Source organism: Phoenix dactylifera, chromosome 9, assembly GCF_009389715.1.
Source record: "Phoenix dactylifera cultivar Barhee BC4 chromosome 9, palm_55x_up_171113_PBpolish2nd_filt_p, whole genome shotgun sequence".
NCBI lineage: Eukaryota > Viridiplantae > Streptophyta > Magnoliopsida > Arecales > Arecaceae > Phoenix > Phoenix dactylifera.
Window position 1 is genome coordinate 16,699,299 of NC_052400.1, and position 22,631 is coordinate 16,721,929.

Genomic DNA, 22,631 nt, shown 5'->3' on the forward strand with positions numbered 1-22,631 from the left:
AAAAAGGACAACGCTTGGAGGCCACGTTAGAGCTTCTCATCTGGAAAGTCCATTACTATATTGACGGGTACACGTCATTTCCGTTAAGTTTAACGGTGATCTCACTGTGAAGGAATGGCCTTAGTGACTACATTATCCTTAATTAAGATAAATGTATACTTTTTTTGCTTAGGCAAGATAAATGTTTACTCCCTCCTACATTCCGGGTCACTAGCTGGCTGTATCAAAGAAAAGATTTTGGACTGGATGGCAAACATGTAGTCAGTTTATATATGTATAAAATATATTTTCGAGAAAAAAAAATCATGATATTGCTATTGCTAAAGGACACAACGAGTTTTTCATGTCAAGACATTAATATGTAAATAAATCTGTTTAATATCACATACTATGCATCTCGAAATGATAATTTATATTGATATATTAATTATTTATTTTTGGATATTTATCAAAAAATAAAAATATTTAAGTATTAAAATTAATTGAAGTTAAATTGTAAATGATAAGATAATATTGTATATAAAATTAAGAGTTTACAATAATATGATGGCAAAAGCTACAAATGGCTAGCATAACATATTAAAAAAAATGATATTCTATAACAATTGATCATCAATTTTTTTTTATGAAGCCTTATTATTGTATAATTTATCTTTTATAATTAGTTATAGAGACAATCATAGATAAAAAAATTTGGTAGATTCTAACCAAATTATATGATTTATTTCATATGTTCTATAAAAATCATGATGTATTCTAATAAAATTTTATGTATTTTCATAACTTATGTTAAACATAATTGTCTAATTTTTAATATAAAAAGTTATATTCTTGTTATATTTTTTTTTACTAAAATTATGTTTGGTTGCATGAAGGAATACTAAAAAACAAAATCATAAAAAATTAAAAAGTATTTAAATCAATATTTTTAGTGAAATACATAAGTATTATTTAAAAAATAAAAATTTCTTACATACCTTACACATATTACCAATAAAGTATGTTGCGGTGGAAAAAGGAAAAATATCCAAACAACAGCTAATGTTGTCAATTTGTCATGGCTTGGTGCCTTCTTCCTTAATATATGTCAGGGGCATAAGGGTCATTATGCCGACCAAGCTACTTCCTGGAAGGGTGGTTCTATATACACCCCCCTATTGCTAAGGGCACCCCCCAAAAACCAAAAAAAAATACCCAAACTAACCTTTAGTGTAATTACCATATTGCCCTTGAAATTTTCTCAGTACACCCCCCTTCCTCCTCACTGCCGCCTCCTCCCCTCCCCCTCCTCCTCACTGCCGCCTCCTCCCCCTCCTCCTCCGCCTCCCCCATCACCCCTCCTCCTCCTCTTCCTCCCCCCCCTCCCCCCTGCGCCCGCTTCCTCCTCCTCCCCATCCCCCACCTCCCCGTCCTCCTCCTCCGCCTCCCCCCTCCTACCCCTCCTGATTCCCCGCCTCCCCCATCACCCCTCCCCTCCTCCTCCTCCTCCTCCTCCCCATCCCCCACCTCCCCGTCCTCCTCCTCCGCCTCCTCCTCCTCCTCCTCCGCCTCCCCCATCACCCCTCCGCCTCGTCTTCCTCCCCCCTCCCCCTGCGCCCGCTTCCTCCTCCTCCCCATCCCCCACCTCCCCGTCCTCCTTCCTCCTCCTCCCCATCCCCCACCTCCCCGTCCTCCCCTCCACCTCCCCGTCCTCCTCCGCCACCTCCTCTCACTCCTCTTCCCCCACCTCCCCGTCCTCCTTCCTCCTCCTCCCCATCCCCCACCTCCTCCTCCGCCTCCCCCCGCCTCCCCGTCCTCCTCCTCCGCCTCCTCCCTCCTCCTCCGCCACCTCCTCTCACTCCTCTTCCCCCACCTCCCCGTCCTCCTTCCTCCTCCTCCCCATCCCCCACCTCCCCCTCCGCCTCCCCCCGCCTCCCCGTCCTCCTCCTCCGCCTCCCCCCTCCTCCTCCGCCGGCGGGTGTTTTGGAGGGGAAGAGCGGGGTGGGGGGGGTTTGGGGGGTGTAGAGAGCAATTTAGGTGAAGGGGTGGAAAGGGTGGGGGGTAATTTATGAATTTTTAATTTTTTAGGGGTGTCCTTAGCAAATGGGGGGGTGTAGAGAGTATTTAATTTTTTTTTAATTTTTGGGGGGTGTCCTGAGCAATAGGGGGGGTGTATATAGAACCACCCTTCCTGGAAGCGGCCTTCCAACTTCCATGAAACGGCCGTTTCCTCTCCTAATGCCTTCAACGCCGGGCGTGCTGTTAGTTCCTCGTCCAAGCGTATAAAAGCCCGGCGTCTCAGATCATGTCTTCGTCTCCACTCGGCTCGAATGTGTCTCATTTCCATCCATGCCATCCATGGAACGAAGAAGAAAAAAGCTCGGGCTTTTGGAACGAAGTGCGGAAGGAGACCCGATCGAAACCTAATGCCATCCATGAAAACACTCTACATCTGATCGCCACTCTTCCCTTTTGGTAAGAATCCTCCTCGCCAGTTCAATCTTCTTCTACTCTTCATTCGCTTGTCTTTTTTTCTCTTTTTTTTTTTGTTGGTTGAAAGAATCCCACACTGTGTTCTAATCTTTTTGATAAATCTGTTGCTTTGAAACCCTGATCCTTCTGTTACTTGGTGTGCTGCTCGCTTGAGTCCCTAGTCTCTTGCTAGGTTTTGATCGCTGATCTCTGGGCGCAAAGGGATATTTTGATGGGGATATGTAGGGTTTGATTCCAATTATTGATAGTTTTTTTGTTGGTAATTCTTGTTGGGTTTGATGTGTTTGCAGGACTAGGTAAGATTTGGCCCGTTAGGAATCCTTCCTTCGATCTTTAAGGAGAAAGAGATCATAATCCATGATGGGTTCTTGGGCTTGACAGAAGAAAAATCTCGCCTTTTTCTAGCTAGGATTCCTTGTGTTCCTCCATTAGAGAACGAAGATGTCTTCCGCCAGCGTTGCTCTTAGCCCCGACCGGGAAGATCCGGCCCTCTCCCCCATCCGGTTCGACGGTAGTAGGTCGCCGCATTGCTTGCTCGAGTCCATCCTGCTCTACCTCGCAGTCCCGGGTTCTTCGGTGATCCCCATGCGGGTTCTTGCGTCCGATTCGATCGCCTCCGTGAAGCTTAGGATCCAGATATGTAAAGGCTTCATGGCAAAGAAGCAGAAGCTGGTCTTTGATGGCAAGGAGCTGGCTCGGAACAACAGCCTCGTCCGAGACTATGGAGTCACTGATGGGAATGTTCTCCACCTTGTCATCCGGCTCAGCGATCTCTGTGCCATTAATGTGAAAACTACCTGTGGGAAGATATTTGAATTCCAAGTCGAGCGGAGCCGGAGCATAGGTTACATCAAACAGCTGATAGCTAAGAAGGGTAAGGGTTTTTGCAATCTCGAGAATCATAATCTCATCTGTGATGATAAGGAGCTTGATGATCATCAGCTGGTTGATGACATTTGTAAAGACTATGATGCTGTCATCCATTTGCTGATCCGCAAATCAGGTACAATTTGGGCTAAGCCAGTTAACAAGGATTTCAAGCTGTCGATAGTTGCACATGATGCAGAGGATAACAGGGGGGTTGATAACCTTCAGATAGTTGCCAGGAAGCCACCAGATAGAGGTGCTTGGATCGAGCCAGTGGTCGTTAATCCAAAGTTGAATTGTCTCTGGTGATTATGGATCTGGTTCAATTTACTTTAGCTGGGTTGGAGAAGGGTAATGCTCCAGTCTTGTCTTCAGAAGGCTCAGGGGGAGCGTACTTATGCAGGATGTCTCAGGTCGCAAATATATTGCTGTTTTTAAGCCAATTGATGAAGAGCCAATGGCTGAGAATAATCCTCGAGGACTTCCATTGTCATCAGATGGTGAAGGCTTAAAGAGGGGGACACGGGTAGGCGAAGGTGCACTAAGGGAGGTAGCAGCATACATCCTTGACCACCCTATTGGTGGGCACCGCTCATGTGATGAAGTTGGCTTTGCTGGTGTTCCTCCAACAGTCTTGGTGTGGTGCATGTATGAGGGGTTTAATCATCCTAATGGGCATGACCGTATGGCAAAGAACTACAAGATTGGATCCTTGCAGATGTTTGTGAAGAACTATGGGAGCTGTGAGGATATGGGGCCTTATGCATTCCCAGTAGAGGAGGTACACAAGATCTCTGTGTTGGATATCAGATTAGCAAATGCTGATCGACATGCTCGCAATATACTGGTTTACAAGGAGGGAGAAAATGGGCAGTTCGTGCTGGTTCCAATCGATCATGGATACTGCTTGCCTGAGAATGTAAGTAAATGCTATTTCGTTTGTTGCATACCAGAGTTTGAATATCATGTTTATGTATTTCTCTTTTTTGTGTTTTTTAGTTGTTGAAAATGATGTTAGATAAATATTATGATCAAGCTAATAATTGCTTGAGGATACTTCATTCTGTTTTCATTCTTGGAGATCACTTTTTTGTGGTAGTGCCTTTTTCTCTTTTATATTTCTAACCACCTATTTTATGCTTTTAACAGAAATGCATCAAGAAACTTCTTAGTATTTACTCTCATGTTTGTTAGGAAGTATTATTCATGATAGTTTGACCTTCTACTCAATTGGAACTGTGGCTGTGAGAATTGACCATGATCAATTAGAAATTTGAAGACCTTCTTTATATTTAATCTATCAAATAGTTGGATTTTATGTTTCATCATTTCTGGTTCCCTTTATGCATATGATTTTGTGGACATTATATATGGAATGATTAAACAAAATATTCTAATGTAGTATAAATGGTGTATCTATATATCTCATCCAATCTGTCTCTAGATTTTCCCTTTCATAAAGTGTGTTTGACCATCCATGCATAATATCCTTCCCATAGTTTTCGTTTGCGTAGTGCCAGTTGATGGTTTCCTTGTCTTTTCTAGCTTGTGCTCATACTATTCTTAGGGGCAGAGCGAAGATACATTCCTAGGGGGACCAAATTACTTGTAAATAAAAATATGCTATTTTATAAATTTGATTAAAGATTTAATTTTTTATTTCATTATATTTTTTCACCAGAAATAATCGTTTCATGCTTTTGAGATTTCATCAATATTTTAGAATCTCCTATAATCAACAACAATTTACTTGAACATTTCATTTATGCAAATATCTTATGAGGGCACTTGTCTGCTATAACAAAATTAAAACTTCCAAACTTTATATTTATTGAGGGAAAAATATTTCCGTGACGTCACCAATTGCCAACTTCTTCAAAACTATTGACCCCAATCTCCGCATGCACCTACCATGCTAGTCTGCTTGAACTTTGCCATTTTCTTCTTTTTCCAACAATTATGACATGCATAGTAGTGCTACCCCCAACCCCAAGTATCAATGTGGCTCCACCTCTCTATTCTTCACATTTTTTTTGCTACCTATCCTTTTTTTTTTTTGGTACATCGGTAGCTCACGTCAAACGAGCATAAGCGCTACCCTCGGCATCAAGAGAAAAAAAACGACATAAAGATAACGGGGCAACTGCAATTTCAGTCCATAGCACCTCTCCAGAATGATAAGCAGCAAAGGAGGCGATCCAGTCTGCAGCCATGTTCGCCTTCCGAAACAGATGGGCAACATGTATCGAGCGGCATCCTAACACCAGCCTCTGTATATCCCTGAGCATAGGGTGGCCATCCCCCTTGCACCGGACATCGCGAATCCACTCAATCACTATCGTAGAATCCCCTTCCAGGATAATGCTATCTGCCTCCAAAGTCCTCCTCGCATAGATGACCCCCTTCCATGCAGCCCTCAGCTCGGCTTCAATAGCCGTCATATCGCAAGTACGCCGCCCGCCTGCCACAACTAGCTTGGACTCATGATCCCGTATCATAAAACCAATCCCTCCTCTATCTCCACCAGCCAAGACACTGCCATCAAAGTTCACCTTGAGGTAGCCAGGAGGTGGGGGTTTCCAAGAGACAAATGTCACGTGGGGCGCTGTAGCAGCAAAATAGGAACCCCAGATGTTCCTAGCCCACCCCGAAGGTGGTACCCTGATGGTGGCAATGATCTCAGTTGCTAGACGAGTAGCTCTGTCTACTACAACCCTCAGTGGGGATCTCCTATCCTCAAATGTACGGGCATTCCTGTTCGACCAAATGTGATATGCCATATAGACGCAGATGATGCCTCGCTCCACAGTACCCAGTGATGCCTCGCTACCTGTCCTATGTTTATCTTCATTTTCATGCGCAGTTTCTATATGACAGTAACCATTTATATACCTTTTGTTTTTTATTCTTGAGGTTAATTTTAATGGTGATGATCTGAGAACTAAATTTCAATTGATCTTTAGTTAAAATGATCTTTTAGAATTTTTTTTTCTGAATGCGTGATTTGAAATATGACTTGAAAACTGGAAGACATTGATATTATCCAAACATATCCTCAGGAGACATATGGGACGATTCAGGTGAGATCCAATGTAGGCTTTGCTTTTTTTTTTTGTTTTTTTAAAAAAATCTGAACAAATTGAACTGTGTAGATTGGAATCTTTTTAATTTGCAGATTATAATATTACTTTGTTCTCAACAAGACTCGCATAGTTTCCTTCCATTTCATACAAATTCATCAGCATTGGCATCTATGCCTTGATTATGAATGGGAGGCTACCTGTAGTACATTTCTTTTCTTTATGTCAACACAAATTATAAATCTGGTTTGAGTTTAACATTTGGACAACTCTCTGCATTGGAAAACATAATCATCAGCACCCTAGCATCCTAAACGTCTTCTTTCTTGGAAGTTAATGTGTTTTGGAGTTGTCTTTTAACATTATTTTCATGTCATTGCAATGCTTTATCATTGTATACCTGTGCCAATGCAGTTTGAGGATTGCACCTTTGAGTGGCTCTATTGGCCCCAGGCTCGCCAGCCTTTCAATTCTGAAGCCATTGACTATATAAAATCATTAGATGCTGAAGAAGATATCGCACTCCTCAAGTTCTATGGCTGGGAACTGTCTTCTGAATGCTCTTCCACTCTGCGCATCTCCACTATGCTTTTGAAAAAGGGTGCGGAAAAGAGGGCTTACGCCCTATGATATCGGGAGCATCTTGTGCAGGGAAACTCTTAAGAAAGAATCCAAGATTGAGGAGATCATCCGCAAAGCAAAGGATTCTGTTCTTCCAGGCACCAGCGAAGCTGCATTCCTGGAGTCTGTCTATGAGATCATGGATCGTCGCCTTGATGAACTCTTCAGATAAAACTGCCAGCTTCTGATTGCATACTTATCAAAGTATAGGTGTATATATGTGGACGGGTTGTTGCTTGGTGGATGCTGGAGGCTGTAACTTTTATTATCCTTTTTCCATTCATTAATAACAAGGTCTCGATATGAGAGGTTCTTGAAACTTTTGATTGCAGCTCTTCCCATCTTTCTTGGTTGGTTCAATCCTGTTTCCTGCTTGAGAGGATGGCCAAAAGCTTTAGATCCTATTTAGTATTCATATTGTATCTACTTTTTTTTTTTTTTTGCTGATCAAATACAAAGATAATTCTTTCAGAATAAATTTGAATTCCTTTCGTTCTCTTGGAAAAAAATGATTTCATTTCTGAAACTTATTTTGGTGGTTTTGTTGTTGTGAGATTGAAAGTGTGCTGTTACTTTGCTTGTTCTATAGTTGGTGCAACTATTCTTAGGCACTTTCTACAGTGTGCTCTCACAAGTCTTTGTGGTAGTTGATTAACGGGGTAGTTTAGACAGTTGTCCTTCATAATCTTGGTTGTTTCTGTGGCACTGCTTTTACAACTTGTTTCAAAGCAGGCTTGGAGTACCTTCACTTGTTCCCGGAGAAATTTACCTGGTTGTTTACAGCATGTTGGAGGATGTTTATAATTGTACTTGGATGTCATGCATCCAACTAGGCTCTTGTTTTGTTGTCTAGGGTGGCACTGAGGAGTCTTTTTAGAGGATTTTTTAAAAATACATTTCCTTTATAGTGTATAGTGCTGTACTGGGACTTGCTTCAATTGCTAAATGCATATCCAAGAATTTGGACAGGTTGAGAGGTCTCTCCCTTCGGTAAAGTTAAATTTGATGCAGCTCTCCAAGAAGTTTGAAAAAATTCAGAAAACTAATTGTGGGAGAAGGCTGACAGACTGGTATGGGATAAATGCAGATCAATGAATCATTATAAGTACCAACATTACATACCATCCTGAGTTTTGATTTGTTATTGTTTCTTGAATATGTCATGGTTAACAATTTTTTTACAATTAATAAATTTTACATGTTACATGCATGGCAGATGATTGTATCTAATATTATTTACTTCTTATAGTGAATCATGTTTATTAATGTATGTTTATAGGGATTAGTTCAAAAGGTAGTGCGTTGCAGTATATCATGATAACTAGGCATATTTATTTGATGGAAGATATTTGAAGTAATCACCCCACTTTACTTTGATGTGTGTAGTTCTCTGTGCGTGGAGAGATAAGCCGAGAGCTCGGATGCCAAAAAGGAGGCATAGTTGCCCACATACAGATTGTAGGGTGGGGATATTGTGTAAGAACCTTTCGTCTTCGAGATGGATGGCACCGATCCGAGCATGCGAGCATTTTTAAATAACCCCCTCTGAGGTTTCAAAATTAAAAACAAAGAAGAACCTTATGTAAGATCTCTCCTGAGTAATATTATACTTGCTGTTTTGGTATGTTCTGCTCCCTACTAGACACGATGGACTCTGCATTCTCCGACACGTCTCGATTTATGCCCTTCTCTGATTAATTGTTACGACCGATGCATGGCCGAGAATATTGCTTGCCGAATAACCTTGTGCATAGCATGTGTTATTTAATAGTATTTACCTTCCATACAAGCTTATCTATAATTATGCATATATCAATCTTAGACCAGTATCAGCCCTTAGGGAACTTGGCGAAGGAAGTGAAATAAAGCGACCAATATCGCCTACTTGGTTTTAATCAACTTAAAAAAGCTCCTAGGAAAATGTGACAACCTAATTAAAAGATTTAGATTGATCCATCCCAATATCATAATCATATTGACCAAAGGGATAAAAAATGATTAATTGTACTGGTGTGCTCGATATTTTTTTTCGCACGTTGATTGAGATAAAAACAAGGCATACAAATTTGAGAAATAACACATTCAATCATCATTTCTCCTTTCTCAAGAGTGCATCTGCAGCAAGGCATTCCTTGACTTCAATCCGGTCCGATTCCAACCTGATATGACCTATTACCTCCTCTAGGCTAAACCAATTGTCCAAATCCCAACCAAACCCGATCCTCTCATTTCACCTGCCGATCTAATCCCAGCCATGGACTATTCACATCAGTGAAGTATCTAATTTAGCCTGTGTGTCAAGTATGACCTGCTGCTTGACCTCAGCCTTCTGGACAGCATAAAAAGACCACAAGAAAACAGCAGCAATCTCCAAAAGTCACCCCCTCCCGTCTACACGGTCACCCAATTCTTGTCTCTCTCCCACCAACTCCAGAGTTCAAAATTTTAGCACCGCCACCAACTCTAGGAGCACAGCATGTAACATTATTTTTATCTTTCACATATCAAATCCAAGTACTAAAAGATACCAAAAAAAAAGATGTTCCCTATCACGAGCACAGCACGTGCCACCCCATCCCCGGGCCGGGCAGCCCACCAACCGCGGGCAGCCCACCAACCGGGAAAGCTCCCCCAACAAAATTATACCGCTGCTGCTGCCGCCACGCTCCTCTAGAGAGTGGAAAGTAGAAAGTTAAAAACCAACACATCCCCTGCAACCCACCAAATCTTATATCCGCCCCCTTCTCTCTCCTCTTCTCATCACTTTCTCTCCGATTCCAAAAACAAATCCGGAGAGAGAGCTACGAGGAAAGTTGAGAGAGAGGAGAGGGAATTTCCAAGAAAGGGACTCCAATCGCCGGACTGTTGGGATCCATGGACAAATCTCCCGACGGCCGGGGCCGGCGGAGGAGCGGTGGCGGAGGAAAGACGAACCTCGCATCCTGCGTGGTGGCCACGGTGTTCCTAATCCTCGTAGCGGCGGCGCTGGTGGCGGTCTTTCTCGTCTTCTTCCGGCCACGGGACCCCAAGATCCAGGTGGACTCCGTCCAGTTCCCGGGCTTCTCCGCCGCCAACGGGACCGTCAGCTTCACCTTCGCCCAGCACGCCGCGGTGCGCAACCCCAACCGCGCCGCCTTCTCGCACTACGACAGCACGCTCCAGCTCGTCTACGCCGGCAACCAGGTGGGCTTCATGTTCATCCCCGCCGGCCAGATCGACGGCGGCCGCACCCAGCACATGGCTGCCAGCTTCGCCGTCGATTCCTTCCCCCTCGCGGTGCCGCCGACGGGGGGCAGCATGGAGGTGGATTCCCGGATGCGGGTCAAGGGGAGGGTCAGGGTCTTGCAGTTCTTCACGCACCACGTGGAGGCCACCGCTGGCTGCCGCGTCGTGGTCTCCGCCGGCGACGGCTCCGTCCTAGGTTTCCGGTGCTGATATCATCCTATCGGATTTGGATCCGATTAGATCGGGAAGGAAATTGTAAAGGAAAAGGGCAAAAAATGAAGGAAAAAAAAAAGGATAGATTTTTGTAGCTCTATGGGTGTGCTGTAGAATAGATATTTTTTTCCCCCTTGCTAATTTGACGGCTTTTATTGCTTTTGTTTTTCGTTCTTTATTTTGAAGTGCTTTTGCTTTCGGCACCGCTACGTGATTTCTTGTGCTTTGTTTGGTTAATCTTTTCTTTATGTTTAAAAGAAGATGGACTCTGCTTTTCTTTATTGATGATGCCTTCAATTGGGGGACGACGGCAAATGCTTTAAAAGTAGTGCACTTTATAAAGAGATGAGAATCCTGTCCTTGTTGATGGGTTGGTGAAAATGTGATGGGATTACTAAGCACTTTATTCTTATTAGAGTCCATAATTAGCAGAACTCCATTGGATTAAATTTGGCCTTTTCCTCGTTCAAACTGAAGCAAAACAAAACGATCACAAAGAACTGGAGCATTAGAACTTTCAAAACTCAGTTGCAGGATGTTCTCCTATTTAGAGTGCATGGTAAATTTTGCTGGGCCAGAGAAGAATCTTGGTGTTATTGAAGACCAGCCCCCAAAACTCGATAATATATCCAATAAAAGCTTGAATTTGAACTCAAAAGCTTCTGATACGAACTCCTGGAGATTTTTCTAGCTTCGCAAGCTGGCTTATTCGAACCGGTCGTATTCCTTTTGGAGACCATTGTTGTATTCCGGTGAGGTAGATCATTGTTGATTGAAGTGCAAGATAATAATGAGTGGGAAATGCTTTGGTGCTTGTGAGTCCATGTAAAAGCCTAATACTGGCTCGGTATCAACCATACCTATATAGGACATTAATTTAAAGGAGTTGCACGCTTGCACTAATTCTCCCCTGTCGCATGACAGAAAAGCTTTCGTATGCATGGGATGCATGGCATTTTTTGATTTTTCATAAAGGATAGGCTTGAAGAGTGTTTTCTTCTCATAAAAAAACTCTTTGAAGAGTGTAATTTTGAATTTTGAATTGAAACAACAGTTGCATGTCGGAAAGCTCTCAATAAGCACCGCATTGATTGGGTCCCATAAACTAGTTAAAGAGAAAAAAACGCTATTTCAGGAGGCGTACCTTTTGCACCAAAGAAGGATTCACCTTCCTTCGCCATGGGATCATCAGCTGCATGCTTTGAGATCTAAAATAATTAGCAGGCTCGGGCCCGAAAAGTAGGCCCAGAGGCCGGGCCGGATCCAGATCTAAAATAATTAAGACGTACCTTAGGCTGAGCCCGGCCGGAACTCAGCCTAGCCTACCCATTTGAGCAAGCGTGCTTACGAATCCATATATCATCCTGCAGTCCATCTGAAGATCCATACAATCCACTGCTTTGAGATATGGGGCCCCACCTGCAATCCAGTTCTCGCTTTGTTAAATTTTTGGAGAGGGCAGCCAGGCAGCACATTGGTGGTGAACTTCTTGGATTAATGGAGATTTTGTTTTGAGTAGGGGGTTAGCTTCTCTGCTTTCTTTTTCCTTGTGGGCGACGTTGCAAGTTGTACTCGTGCAAAAACACGAGGTTTGCATTGCTGTTACCCAAAAAAAAAAAATGCTGGGTTCAAGTCCCGGTCTCATTGATTTCATTCAGATTTCTTCCCATCCTAATTCTTTAAGAAAAAAAGAAAAAAAAAAGAAGAGAAAAGGATGCAGAGACTCACTTGCAAACGTCTAATTATATTTGATATAATTAAATTCAGTCGTGACATCTCCATACTGTATATGTCCGTGTGGCTCCTCAGCTCAATTCCTTTTTTTAAAGGTAAAGACACTTAGGGAGTTGTTACCTATCCAGACACTGTCGCGCAATACACCATGCAAAATACATCTGAATGGTATCAGGCACCAGAGACAGTAGCAAGTTCAAATTCTTGTTCCATGATGACTGGAAATATTAGACCTCCTTGGCTTGTTTGTTTATTCATTCCTTGTGATGTGCATCCTTGAACTTTGACTCCATTTAAAACAACATGAAGAAACCCTATGCATGTCTAATTTTATATCTCTCAGACTGCATCTGTTGACCATCATATCTTCGACAGTCTATGCTTAATACCAGTATCACACAAGTGTAAATGAACGTAGCTTAGACTATTAGATTGACAGCATTAAATTCTCTCATTTGATAAAGACATGATTAACAGAATCGTTAATTCATCTTTTCTTTTTTTGTTTGAATTCTGTGCGATACAGCAATAGTCATTTAGTTGTGCATGAGTGTGTATAGTTGGGCCAATGCATTAAGCCCAGTATGGATAGTCATGTTGCGGCCCGTTTAAGTGTCCACCTATCGGTTGGGGGATGGCGTCGCCCTATAAAGCCCAAATTAGAATCGTGGCCTTCGCCCAGGGACCCAGGAACGGACGGGTGGTGATCTGACGCCATCCGCTCGTCCTCTTGATTGCCATCACGAAGGACTCGCTCGCACGTTCCGCGTCAAACGCCAACAAAGCCGGCCAACCAAGACCTGCCTCACACGTGTCTCGTTCTGCTTTGCAACCTGGGAGTACACGTGTAGTCTTGGATGTGGTGTTCCAGTACGTATAAATACCCCCCGAGCCCTCTTCACCTTTCCCTCGGTACTCCATCAAGAAATTGAAGTCCCGAAGAAGAAAAAGAGAGAGAGGGAGGAGAAATGGCGGACAAGTCGGATATGAGGTACAAAGCTGGACAGGCTACAGGTCACGCTCAGGTGAGTCACATTGATCTGTTGCTCCCAAATTCATCAAATAGTAGTTTTTCTTCTTGCCTTTTTTTTTTCCTTGTGAAATGTAGTGAGGATGGCACCAACAGAGTTTTTAAAACTAGATCTTTTCCAAAGTAACGGGGGAACAGCTGAGCTAATATTAATCGGCAAGCAATAGACGAATCCATCTTCCTGCACGTCATGTAGAAATTAGTACGCAAATTAAAGCTATATAACTCTTCCATTCTACACGAAATCGCACGTAAGAGACGTGACGTATGTAGACGAACGGCAGTAACGTATGGGCCGTTCTATATATTGGCAAAGTAGGAGCTTGGACCTATTTATCTAAATATCGAAGTTTTTAGATAAGATCCCAATATGGTATCAGTTTTTTTTGTCTATCGAAACCTCCATGCTTCTACTTACTGATCCAAGTGTGAAAAAATAATAATCCTAAGTCAGATAGGTAGGTTAAGAACTCTTATTGTGTCTATATACTTTTGGGCTCATTTATCTAAATACTTGGATTTTCAGATAGGATCTTAATGAAGTAATGATATTTGTTCGAATCTAATCTATCCTTCTGTCTGCATTTTTGGCTGTGCATATTTTGTTTGTCGCGAGAAGGTCAAGAAGGACGAGATGGCGGATAGTGCGCATAATGCAGCTCAGCAAGCAGGTGGTTATGTGCAGCATGCTGGAGATCAGATGAAGAACATGGCTCAAGGGGCAGCGGATGCCGTGAAGAATGCCGTGGGGATGGAAGGCAGCACCACTACTACTACTACCAAGCGTTAGATAGAGTCTCCGTTTGCAGCCTTCTGTTTCCCTAGGCTGTCTTTTGTTGCAGATGAAGTGAGGGAAAGGAAATGAAGAACATTTCCCCTCCATTTTTTATTCTTTTAATTTTTTTATTCCTCTTCTTCCCGGTGTTGAATTAATAAGCTGGGAGACTGGCTGCAGATTTTTGTTTTTAACAACTACGTACTATCAGTTTTTTTGAAGTTTTGGATTCAACTAGTGGATTGTGATTGAAGAATTTTGTATTCTATCTCTTTCCAACCTACACTAGTAAGATAATTATGATTCTATGATCAAGAAAAAAAGAGAAAAAAGATTCATTTAAAAGAGTTCTCAACCTGAGGAAGTAGCCAACTGCGCGCATACAGATCATGAGCATCTCAAATGGAATACATTAGGCCTTACCTCAGCTCGCTTCTCTCCATGTTCTTGCACTGCACCCCTTCTGTACGTTGTTTTAAAGAAATTGAACGTATGCAACCTTCATGTGGTGATAGCTTCCATAGAAGAGATAGCTTTGTCCAGTTGCCCAGCCTGAACGGTGAGAAACAGTGATCAAAAAATAACTTTTAGAGAAGAAGGGCATGACTAAGGAATGGCTTACAACAAATTCATTGGGGGTTTCAGCATAAAAATGTATTGCAAGTAACTTAGCCATGGATTTATGGATCAGGAGTAATGGCCACTCGGTTCTATTATTGTTCCTCAAAAATTGTGCATCTCATCAACTATTTCGATGACACCAGTTTCGCCAAATGATCAGCCAGAGAAAATCCTCCAAGACTGCAGGAAAAAGCACCTTTAGTGTTCTTATGCGCGGAGAAACAAGTATAATATGCGCGGCTTCTTGGAGATTCTTTCATTTATATAAGTTAGTGGAGAGATCATTCTCAAATACATTTTAAACTTATTAACTAATAATAAACCACAGCCTTTTATTAATTAAGAATTATTGATCGAGCGAATATTCCTCCTTGGATCTAATTTAGAAATATAAATTGAAATTTAATTTAAGGGCTTCTACCATAACCTGACCCTCCTTATATGCGCCAAAAGCTCAAACATGCTTACATAAGTCATGGTTAACCACTTAAAGAAATAGTTACGTTTAACTGCATTTAACTGCAATTATAACTACAAAATCACCTAACAGGCTCGAATCTGATATATATTTATTAACATATAGGATAAAATTTTATTACCATAATATATAAATAGTTAATATAATTAATATATTATATATAAATATATATTAAATATATATAATTATCTCAGGCTAGGTCAGGCTAAGTTTTAATTTTCTCATGTCCGGCTCAATTTTTAGATCAAGCCTGTCTCTTGCTCATGCCCATTTTATGGGACTATTTTAAGTCTAAGCCCATCAAATTTCGAGCTAAGCTGGACAGGCTATACGAATGTTAGACTTGTGATCGGCTCAATTTTGGTTATTCATGTATTATACAATGATCATGATTACATAGGCCTTCTGCATTACGTAAGAAATAATGCGTTGTTTCATGGATATATATCATATGAATATGATTTATAGCAATAATGGCTGCCATGCAATATACAAATGGCTATGATTACAGGAGTATTATACCTCTCTGATTCAATCATGAACCGGAGGGGATCTCCACTAAATTTAAGTCGCGAGCACTGCATCAAATCGCTGTGGGTTTAATATTGGACCAATGACAGGTGCATAAGAAAGGGAAAACACTTGCAAGCAAATGAAAGAAAGGAAAATAACCCAATTTCCCACAACTTGATAACTAATCGAAAAGAGTTTTATAAAGGGAAAATTTTGAACGCCAAACTACATCAAGCAGGTCATTTTCAAGAATCAAGATAAACAGCTTTCTCTTAATGACTGAGTCCATCTAGTGGGAATCCAATTGATCGCAAGAGTTGAAAGTAGTGGCCTCCATCCCTTTACATTAAAAAAAAAAGGAAAAAGAAAAAAAAAGTAATGGTATCCGTTTTGCCTTTTGTATTTTTTAATCATTTTGAAAGAAAAGTGAGTGAAACCATCCACATTCTCTAAAGTAGTTGCAAGTTAGGAATTTCAAGCACTCAATTATTATAACTTCTATCTTTTACAAACGTTACCGTAGCTCCACTTCACGTGCATGTTAGAGAGTAATTATATATTCATACACAAATTTAAGATTTTTTTTTCTGTAACAGATTATTCATATAGTTATAGTACAAATACATCCAATAAAATCAAAAAACAATAAATTTCGAAGCGTTTTAGACAGCTTCGCTTTTCCAGCCCACAAGGTACCTTCGAAATGATTAGCCATATACGAGTCACTCAGTTCACGGCCCCTTCGCCTCTTTAAAAACATTTTTAATCCGAAAAGCCACTCCACCACTTAATAGAGCCTGTATGTCCCGAAGTAGAGGTAGCCCCCTCCACCATCGTTGATGCTATCTTGAATCCATCCAATTACAGTGGCTGAGTTTTTCTCAAGTATGACGGAGGAAGCTTGTAATACTGAGCGTGGCTTAGCCTAGCTCATGCCGTCTTCAACTTTGCCTCGAAGATTTGGCCAGAAACTTTTTTTTCAAATGCAGTGACGTGGAAGTACACATCGACATGATTGGCAGCGTGTTTTTAATTTTTATGGAACGCTGGACAGTCCTTAGTGGGTACAATTACCATTCCACGCCACTGGGGCCAACCGCACAGCATGATGCTCGATCGAGTAGCAGCACAAGTGCATTCGGTGCTTGGAATCAGCACCCAATGCATTCCCACTTCACATATTAAATTCCAATCTCTAAACCTTCCAATAGTTGGACCACCGCCCATCCAATCCAAGGGCCTTTTTTTTTTTAATGAAGATCCAAGTGGCTCTTATTTCATACGCTTACCGAGCCTTCCACCGACACCGCACGAGTTTCCCTTCGTTTCAGACAGAGAGAGAGAGAGATTCCTGTGGGAGCATCATGTGAGCAATCACTTGGAAACTTACAGAGTGGTTGAGCCTTTTTTGGCTGCATCTTTCTACCACCCTTTTCAGCTTTTCTCCTTGGCCTTTAATGGGAAGCTAAATTCCTTTCATCCTCCCCCGGGCGATTCAGAAGATAGCCACGTAAAGTAGGGAAATATTGTAGGCTAGGCAATCATGTGATTATTTAATATGTTTGAGCTGACGACAAAGCAAGGCGTGGAGCACCCACCATTTCTGTCTTCTAAGTTATCAGCACCAAATCTTCGTCAAATCTGGCGAATTCTGGGTTATTATGGCCGAAAGTTTTGGTTGGTATGCTGCAGATTTGAGCTAATAGAATACCCGTCTGTGTAGGATCATGTCTCAAGCGTTTGACCCTTCGGCACAACTCACGAGAGCTCCCACCGCGTTTCCCTTTCGCACTGCGCTGGCTTACTGAGCCCACGGCATATCGCTGATGATGCTTCCTTCGAGGCCATTCATGGCTTCATTCAACACGCAACCGCAGCCTTGTCAGCCTGTCCTGTCCTTGAGAGCACGTAAGTCCAAATAAACTTGACCCATGGACATCTCGCCAGCTTGCGGTGTCCCTACCCTTCTGCCCCCGTTTACCTGAATTCATCCAAATGTCCATGCCCGTCCCTATCCAACCTAAACATAAAAAAGTTGAGTCTTATCCAAAAAAAATGAAAAATAATCAAATACAGGTCATACAGATCTCTTCCTCCCGTCGCGCGAGATAGGAAACAAACGCAGTCTTATAATTATTAGGCTGTAGCCAATGATCTCATTGTAGCCAGTCCCATCACTAAAAAAGTATCCGATAATCCCGTCCAACCATGATACCTAAAAAGAATTTTATTATATTGTAGACAGAAATTTAGAAGGCACATATCCCACAAATTGGTCGCTTCTCGTTACATTAGGGAGAACAGGGAAGAAGACTGGGGATTCAGGACTGTCAATATACAATTAGCACGTTAAAAAAGTTCTAATTGTTCCCTTCCCCCCAAAAATCACAAAAAAGAAATATAAAAGCCTACACCTATACCATCATACACTTAGAGATCATATATGAAAGAAAACGGATAGGGTGATCACAGGGATAAGCCGGCCAAGAAGGCTACGCCGGTGGAGGGTAGCCAAGAAGAGCCGTAGATAAACTGCGCGACGGTAAACTTACTGGCTTCCTCCGGCAACGTTATCACCCTATATCCCGGCCACTTCACTCTCTTACCCACGGCCGCCCCCGGCCCGTAATTCATGTACTCACCGTAGTATAGCGTATCCAGCGCAAAAGTGGCATTCCACTCCAGCCAGCCTGCCGGGTGAATATGATCTCCCATGTAGGATAGCATATACACAGTCCTGGAGTAGAGCTTCCACGGCCGGCCCAGATATGTCGAATAATTCGACTTCACCGGCTCCAGGTCCGGTGTGGCGACAACTCGGCAAGCATGGATAGAGATGCCGGTATTCTGGTTGGGATCCTTCCTGTTCTGCGCCGTGATGGTGTTCTTCTGCATTGCCATCGGTTTTCGAGCCCACAAGCTGCAGTTCTGCAGCACCACCGCGGCGTTGCCGAAGATGAAGTCGACGGTGCCGTAGACGTCGCACTCACGGAAGAACTGCCGCTGGGAGTGCACGTATAATGTGTCCTGGTAGCCGATTATGTTGCACCGGTACACGACGGCGTGGTCGGCCCCCACCCGGAGCGCCACCGCCTGGTGCTTCGCCGGCCCGGCCCAGTTCTCTATGGTCATGTCCCTCATTATGAACCCATTTCCCGTCGACGCTGTCCATTTCAGCAACAAAAACAATCGATTAGGAGTTGGTCATTGTGAACTGGCGATTGTAGTTTAGATTGAGAAAGAATTGGTGATGTACCGAAGGTGGCGGTGTGGAAGGTGGTGTAGTTTTCGGCGACGCTGCGGGAACCGGCGACGATTGTCTTGGCCTTGCCGTCGCCGATGAACATTAGATTCGTTTTCTTCCTGCTGATTTTGATGTTCTCGTCGTAGCGGCCGGCCTTGACGTAGATGACAATGCGGCGGGTGCTGTGCTCGGGGGCGGCCTTGACGGCATCGGCGATGGACTTGTGAGTCCCGTTGCCGTCCTTGGACACCACCATGTCGGCCTGGATCTTGGCCACCGGAACCTGGAGCAGCCTCCGGTCTCTCCTCCCCAGCCACTCCGGGAATCCTCCGTCGCCAGAGGAGAGGAGGCGCCGCTTCTTGTTCTGGATGGGGATGCCGGAGAAGTCCTTGTTCCGTCTGGTGGCGGAGAAGATGGCGAGGCAATTGCTGACGAGCTCGGCGAGGTCTTTAAGGTAGCTCTCCATCTGGCCCCTGACGTAGCCGTCGGCGACGTCGGCGAGGCCCTCAGTGCAGGTGTCCTGGTTGGTTAGTGCGGCGCTGAGCCAGGTGAGCACGTCCACGTCGGAGGAGCCGGCGGGGCCGGATGCGGAGGGGGAGACGACGGCAAGGGACTGGGAGAGCTGGTCGAGGGAGTCGTCGAGGAGCTCCATGCAGTCCTCGTAGGCGGCGCGGGCGAGGGGGGCCATGGAGACCCCGGCGATGGCGGAGGCGCCGTAGAGCGCCTTCCTGACTCGCTGCTTCGTCATGTTGAGGGAGATGTGGACGAGGTCGCGCTGGCCAGCGTCGAGAGCGCCGGGGAAGTCGAGGAAGGAGCTGATGCACAGAGCCGGGTACCGGGTCAGGCTGCAGGTCTGGGAGATGGCCTGTGTCGGGGTACGATTCCTGCCTGAACCGGACGAGCCGGCCGGGGAGCGGACAAGTAGGCCGACCGAGACACCGGAGGCGACGAGGAGGACGACGGCGAGGAGACCCAGAAGAATGAACCGGCGCTTGCGGCGAGTTGAACCGGTTTGACTCGGTGGTGGTTCGGAGACGGAGGGGAGGGTCTCGGACGAGCTGAGCCGGCCGTAGCCCATGATGGGTGTTGTGTAGTGAGGGAGAAGGGGCGGGAGTGGAGCCAGGAAGGAAAGGGTGTCGGCTATATAAGAGGAAGAGGGAGGTAGAGTGAGGAAGTAACAGCACCAGTTCGGTGAGAGGTCTATTCCTTACGGCCAGAAAACCATGGCTCCTCCCCCTTCCATCCCTGAATGAATGATTCTCCAATACTCTGTTTTAACCAAGGCTGATTCTCCGGTACTCTGTTTTAACTAAGGCTTCCGCTTCCTTGCATTACCTTGGCCTGGGAGCTTTTGATTATTATATATCTAGAAATAGTTCCAAGGGATGCCGATTTACAAAAAGTTTTTTCTGCCACATGGCATAAGAAGACTAGTGTTACTAAAATAATTTTTTTTTTTTGGTAAAAAGTTACTAAAATAATTGATACGGTGTACAGGATGGTTGGATATTGATCTGTCAAGTCAGCATTATATGGTTGCTCAGGAAGATACTAATATATGTTTTATTTAAAATATTTTTTACATCTAATTATGTTGTGCCTGCATAAACTTAGTTTTATATTTATATCTATGCTTTTTAAGTTTTATTGGTGGGGATGAACTCTGGAAGTTTAAATGCTGCTTTGGATGGGTGTCCTCTTTTTTTTTCTCTCGTGGTGGACATGGAATTGACTGGCATGTTAAATTGATACCTAGTTGGATGTTGATGGTTAGGATTCTCTTTTGCTTTTGTAAAGCTGATTGAGTTCAGAATTTTCATTTATTGTAATTGGGTAATTTAATTAATAAAAGTAAAAAAAAAGGGGAAGGAAAGAGATAAGAAGGATAAAAGACATAACCCGCGGTGGGGAGAATGACGTATTTACGTGGGCCCCCCGAGGGATTAGGTGGGTGTGGACTGCGGAGACAGCAAAACAGGGAACGGCGGAGTCTCGGCTCTCTTCCACCAATAATAACGATGAACAATTTTGTTTTTCACCCGCTTACCGGCTTCCAGCTGCCGTACGGACCTTGGGGTTAGCCTGGTCTCGCTGGTGTCTTACCTTTTGGGACTAGTTCGTAAAAATAAATAAATAAATATTTTTTTAAAAAAATTAATATATACATATACGTTATCTAAAAAAAATAAATTTTATATATTTGATTGGTAATGAAAAAAATAACAGGATGATTTATATTTGATTGAGCAATTATTTTTCTGAAAAAATTATGTCAAATTTTTATTATATCCAAAGAAAAAATATTATCCTATTTTACCTAAAATTTTAAAAATATTTCTTAAAATTATTTTAATTTTTGTATGATATATTTTTTTATAAAATGTTGAGGTCTCCGACCATAGTGTTGCTTAATTGCCACCGACTACTCTGCAGCTACACGTTTTGGCAGGCGTTTTACAGTACTTGCATTTTGGCAAGCCCTGTAAGGCTTGAATGCACCCTCTTTATTACAATACATGTTGCTAGCAATCAATCCGTGAGCCAAAAATAGTCCATTGCGCCCACGATTGAAGCATATTCACATCTCACATATTTGATTGAACATTTATTTATCTAAAAAAATCTATAAAATTTTTATTATATCCAAAAAAATGTCCTATTTTTTCTAAAATTATAAAAATATTTAAAAAAATATTTTAATTTTTAACTAATATTTTTTCATAAAATATAGAAATTTTTCTACCTCGCTTAATTGCCACCGACTACTCGAAGACCATCGCTCGGAGTAGTTGGACAAAGATTCCTGTCAGCTCTGCGGCTACGCGTTTTGGCAGGCTTTTTTCAGTACCCGCGTTTTGGCGGGCGTCGTGAGGCTTGGATGAGTTACATCTACCCTGGAATTTTTCCTTTTTTATGAGTTACATTGGGTTTTATTTTGATTTCAGATCAACGCCTTTAATTTTGGCTTCTATCTGGTGGATCTTAAATGGGATGTCCTAGATTTTATGTGCTCCACCCACAGCCACTAGATCTGCCTGAGACGTGCTTGTCATTTCAAGCCAGCTAATGTGCTGGATCCGCAAGTACTAGGCCTCTCTCAGACACGTCATTTCAAGCCTGCTCATGTTAGTACTGCACAAACCTATTTCTAGAGGGAGCCAGATTTTATGCACCATATGAATATCTCTTTATGTGTACGACCTCGCAAGTATGTAATGCATGAGCTAATTTAGATTTCCACAACTATTATGTGATTTATTTTTTTTTCTTTTGGCGACAACAATTTTGCACCTCTCTTATAAGTTCCACCTAAATTGATTAGCATGTAAATTGCAAACCTTGCAACTCCTATGAATGACTTTTGAGGGCATTGCTTTAGCATGAAGATTGCAGCGTTAACCTTTCTTGCGAAGGTTTGAATCAACAGGCTCGATTGCGAATCGAACGCAAGTTTTTGGGCCGTTAATTTTGTTTGACAGACCAGCAATTGAGAAACAATGCAAAGATCATGTAATCTAAATTTATTGGAAGTGTATACTTTTTTTTTGGTATAATTTATTTGAGTTGTTGAAGAAATGGAAATCAAAAACTAGTAAGTACGTTTGACCTCAACTCCGGCCGTTATGTGGGACAAATATTGTCTAGCTCCTCAAAACAAAATAAAGACCATACACAAGAAAGCCGTTATAATCATACTCATAAAGTAGTACTGTTTAAACTAGACCTGAGCAACGCTAGACCAACATGAAAGCAGATAA

At 42.8% G+C, this 22,631-nt stretch overlaps 3 protein-coding genes and 1 pseudogene across 3 annotated transcripts; 3 read left to right on the plus strand and 1 right to left on the minus strand.

Moving 5' to 3' along the window:
- The first annotated feature begins 2,185 nt into the window (after positions 1-2,185).
- On the plus strand, positions 2,186-7,455 carry LOC103719543 (annotated as a pseudogene).
- A 1,580-nt stretch (positions 7,456-9,035) lies between these two features.
- Positions 9,036-10,715, plus strand: LOC103719467. The gene has a single exon (XM_008808760.4). It carries the CDS (start codon positions 9,915-9,917, stop codon positions 10,473-10,475), a length of 561 nt encoding a protein of 186 aa, XP_008806982.1. The 5' UTR covers positions 9,036-9,914; the 3' UTR covers positions 10,476-10,715.
- A 2,330-nt stretch (positions 10,716-13,045) lies between these two features.
- On the plus strand, positions 13,046-14,270 carry LOC103719391 (late embryogenesis abundant protein 1-like). The gene is made up of 2 exons (XM_008808646.3): positions 13,046-13,237; positions 13,862-14,270. The coding sequence occupies exons 1-2, from the start codon at positions 13,181-13,183 to the stop codon at positions 14,030-14,032; spliced, it is 228 nt and encodes a 75-aa protein (XP_008806868.1). The 5' UTR covers positions 13,046-13,180; the 3' UTR covers positions 14,033-14,270.
- A 3,568-nt stretch (positions 14,271-17,838) lies between these two features.
- On the minus strand, positions 17,839-20,265 carry LOC103719310 (probable pectinesterase/pectinesterase inhibitor 34). The gene is made up of 2 exons (XM_008808535.4): positions 18,886-20,265; positions 17,839-18,793 (listed from the first exon to the last, which is right to left on the minus strand). The coding sequence occupies exons 1-2, from the start codon at positions 19,949-19,951 to the stop codon at positions 18,096-18,098; spliced, it is 1,764 nt and encodes a 587-aa protein (XP_008806757.3). The 5' UTR covers positions 19,952-20,265; the 3' UTR covers positions 17,839-18,095.
- Positions 20,266-22,631: the final 2,366 nt, after the last annotated feature.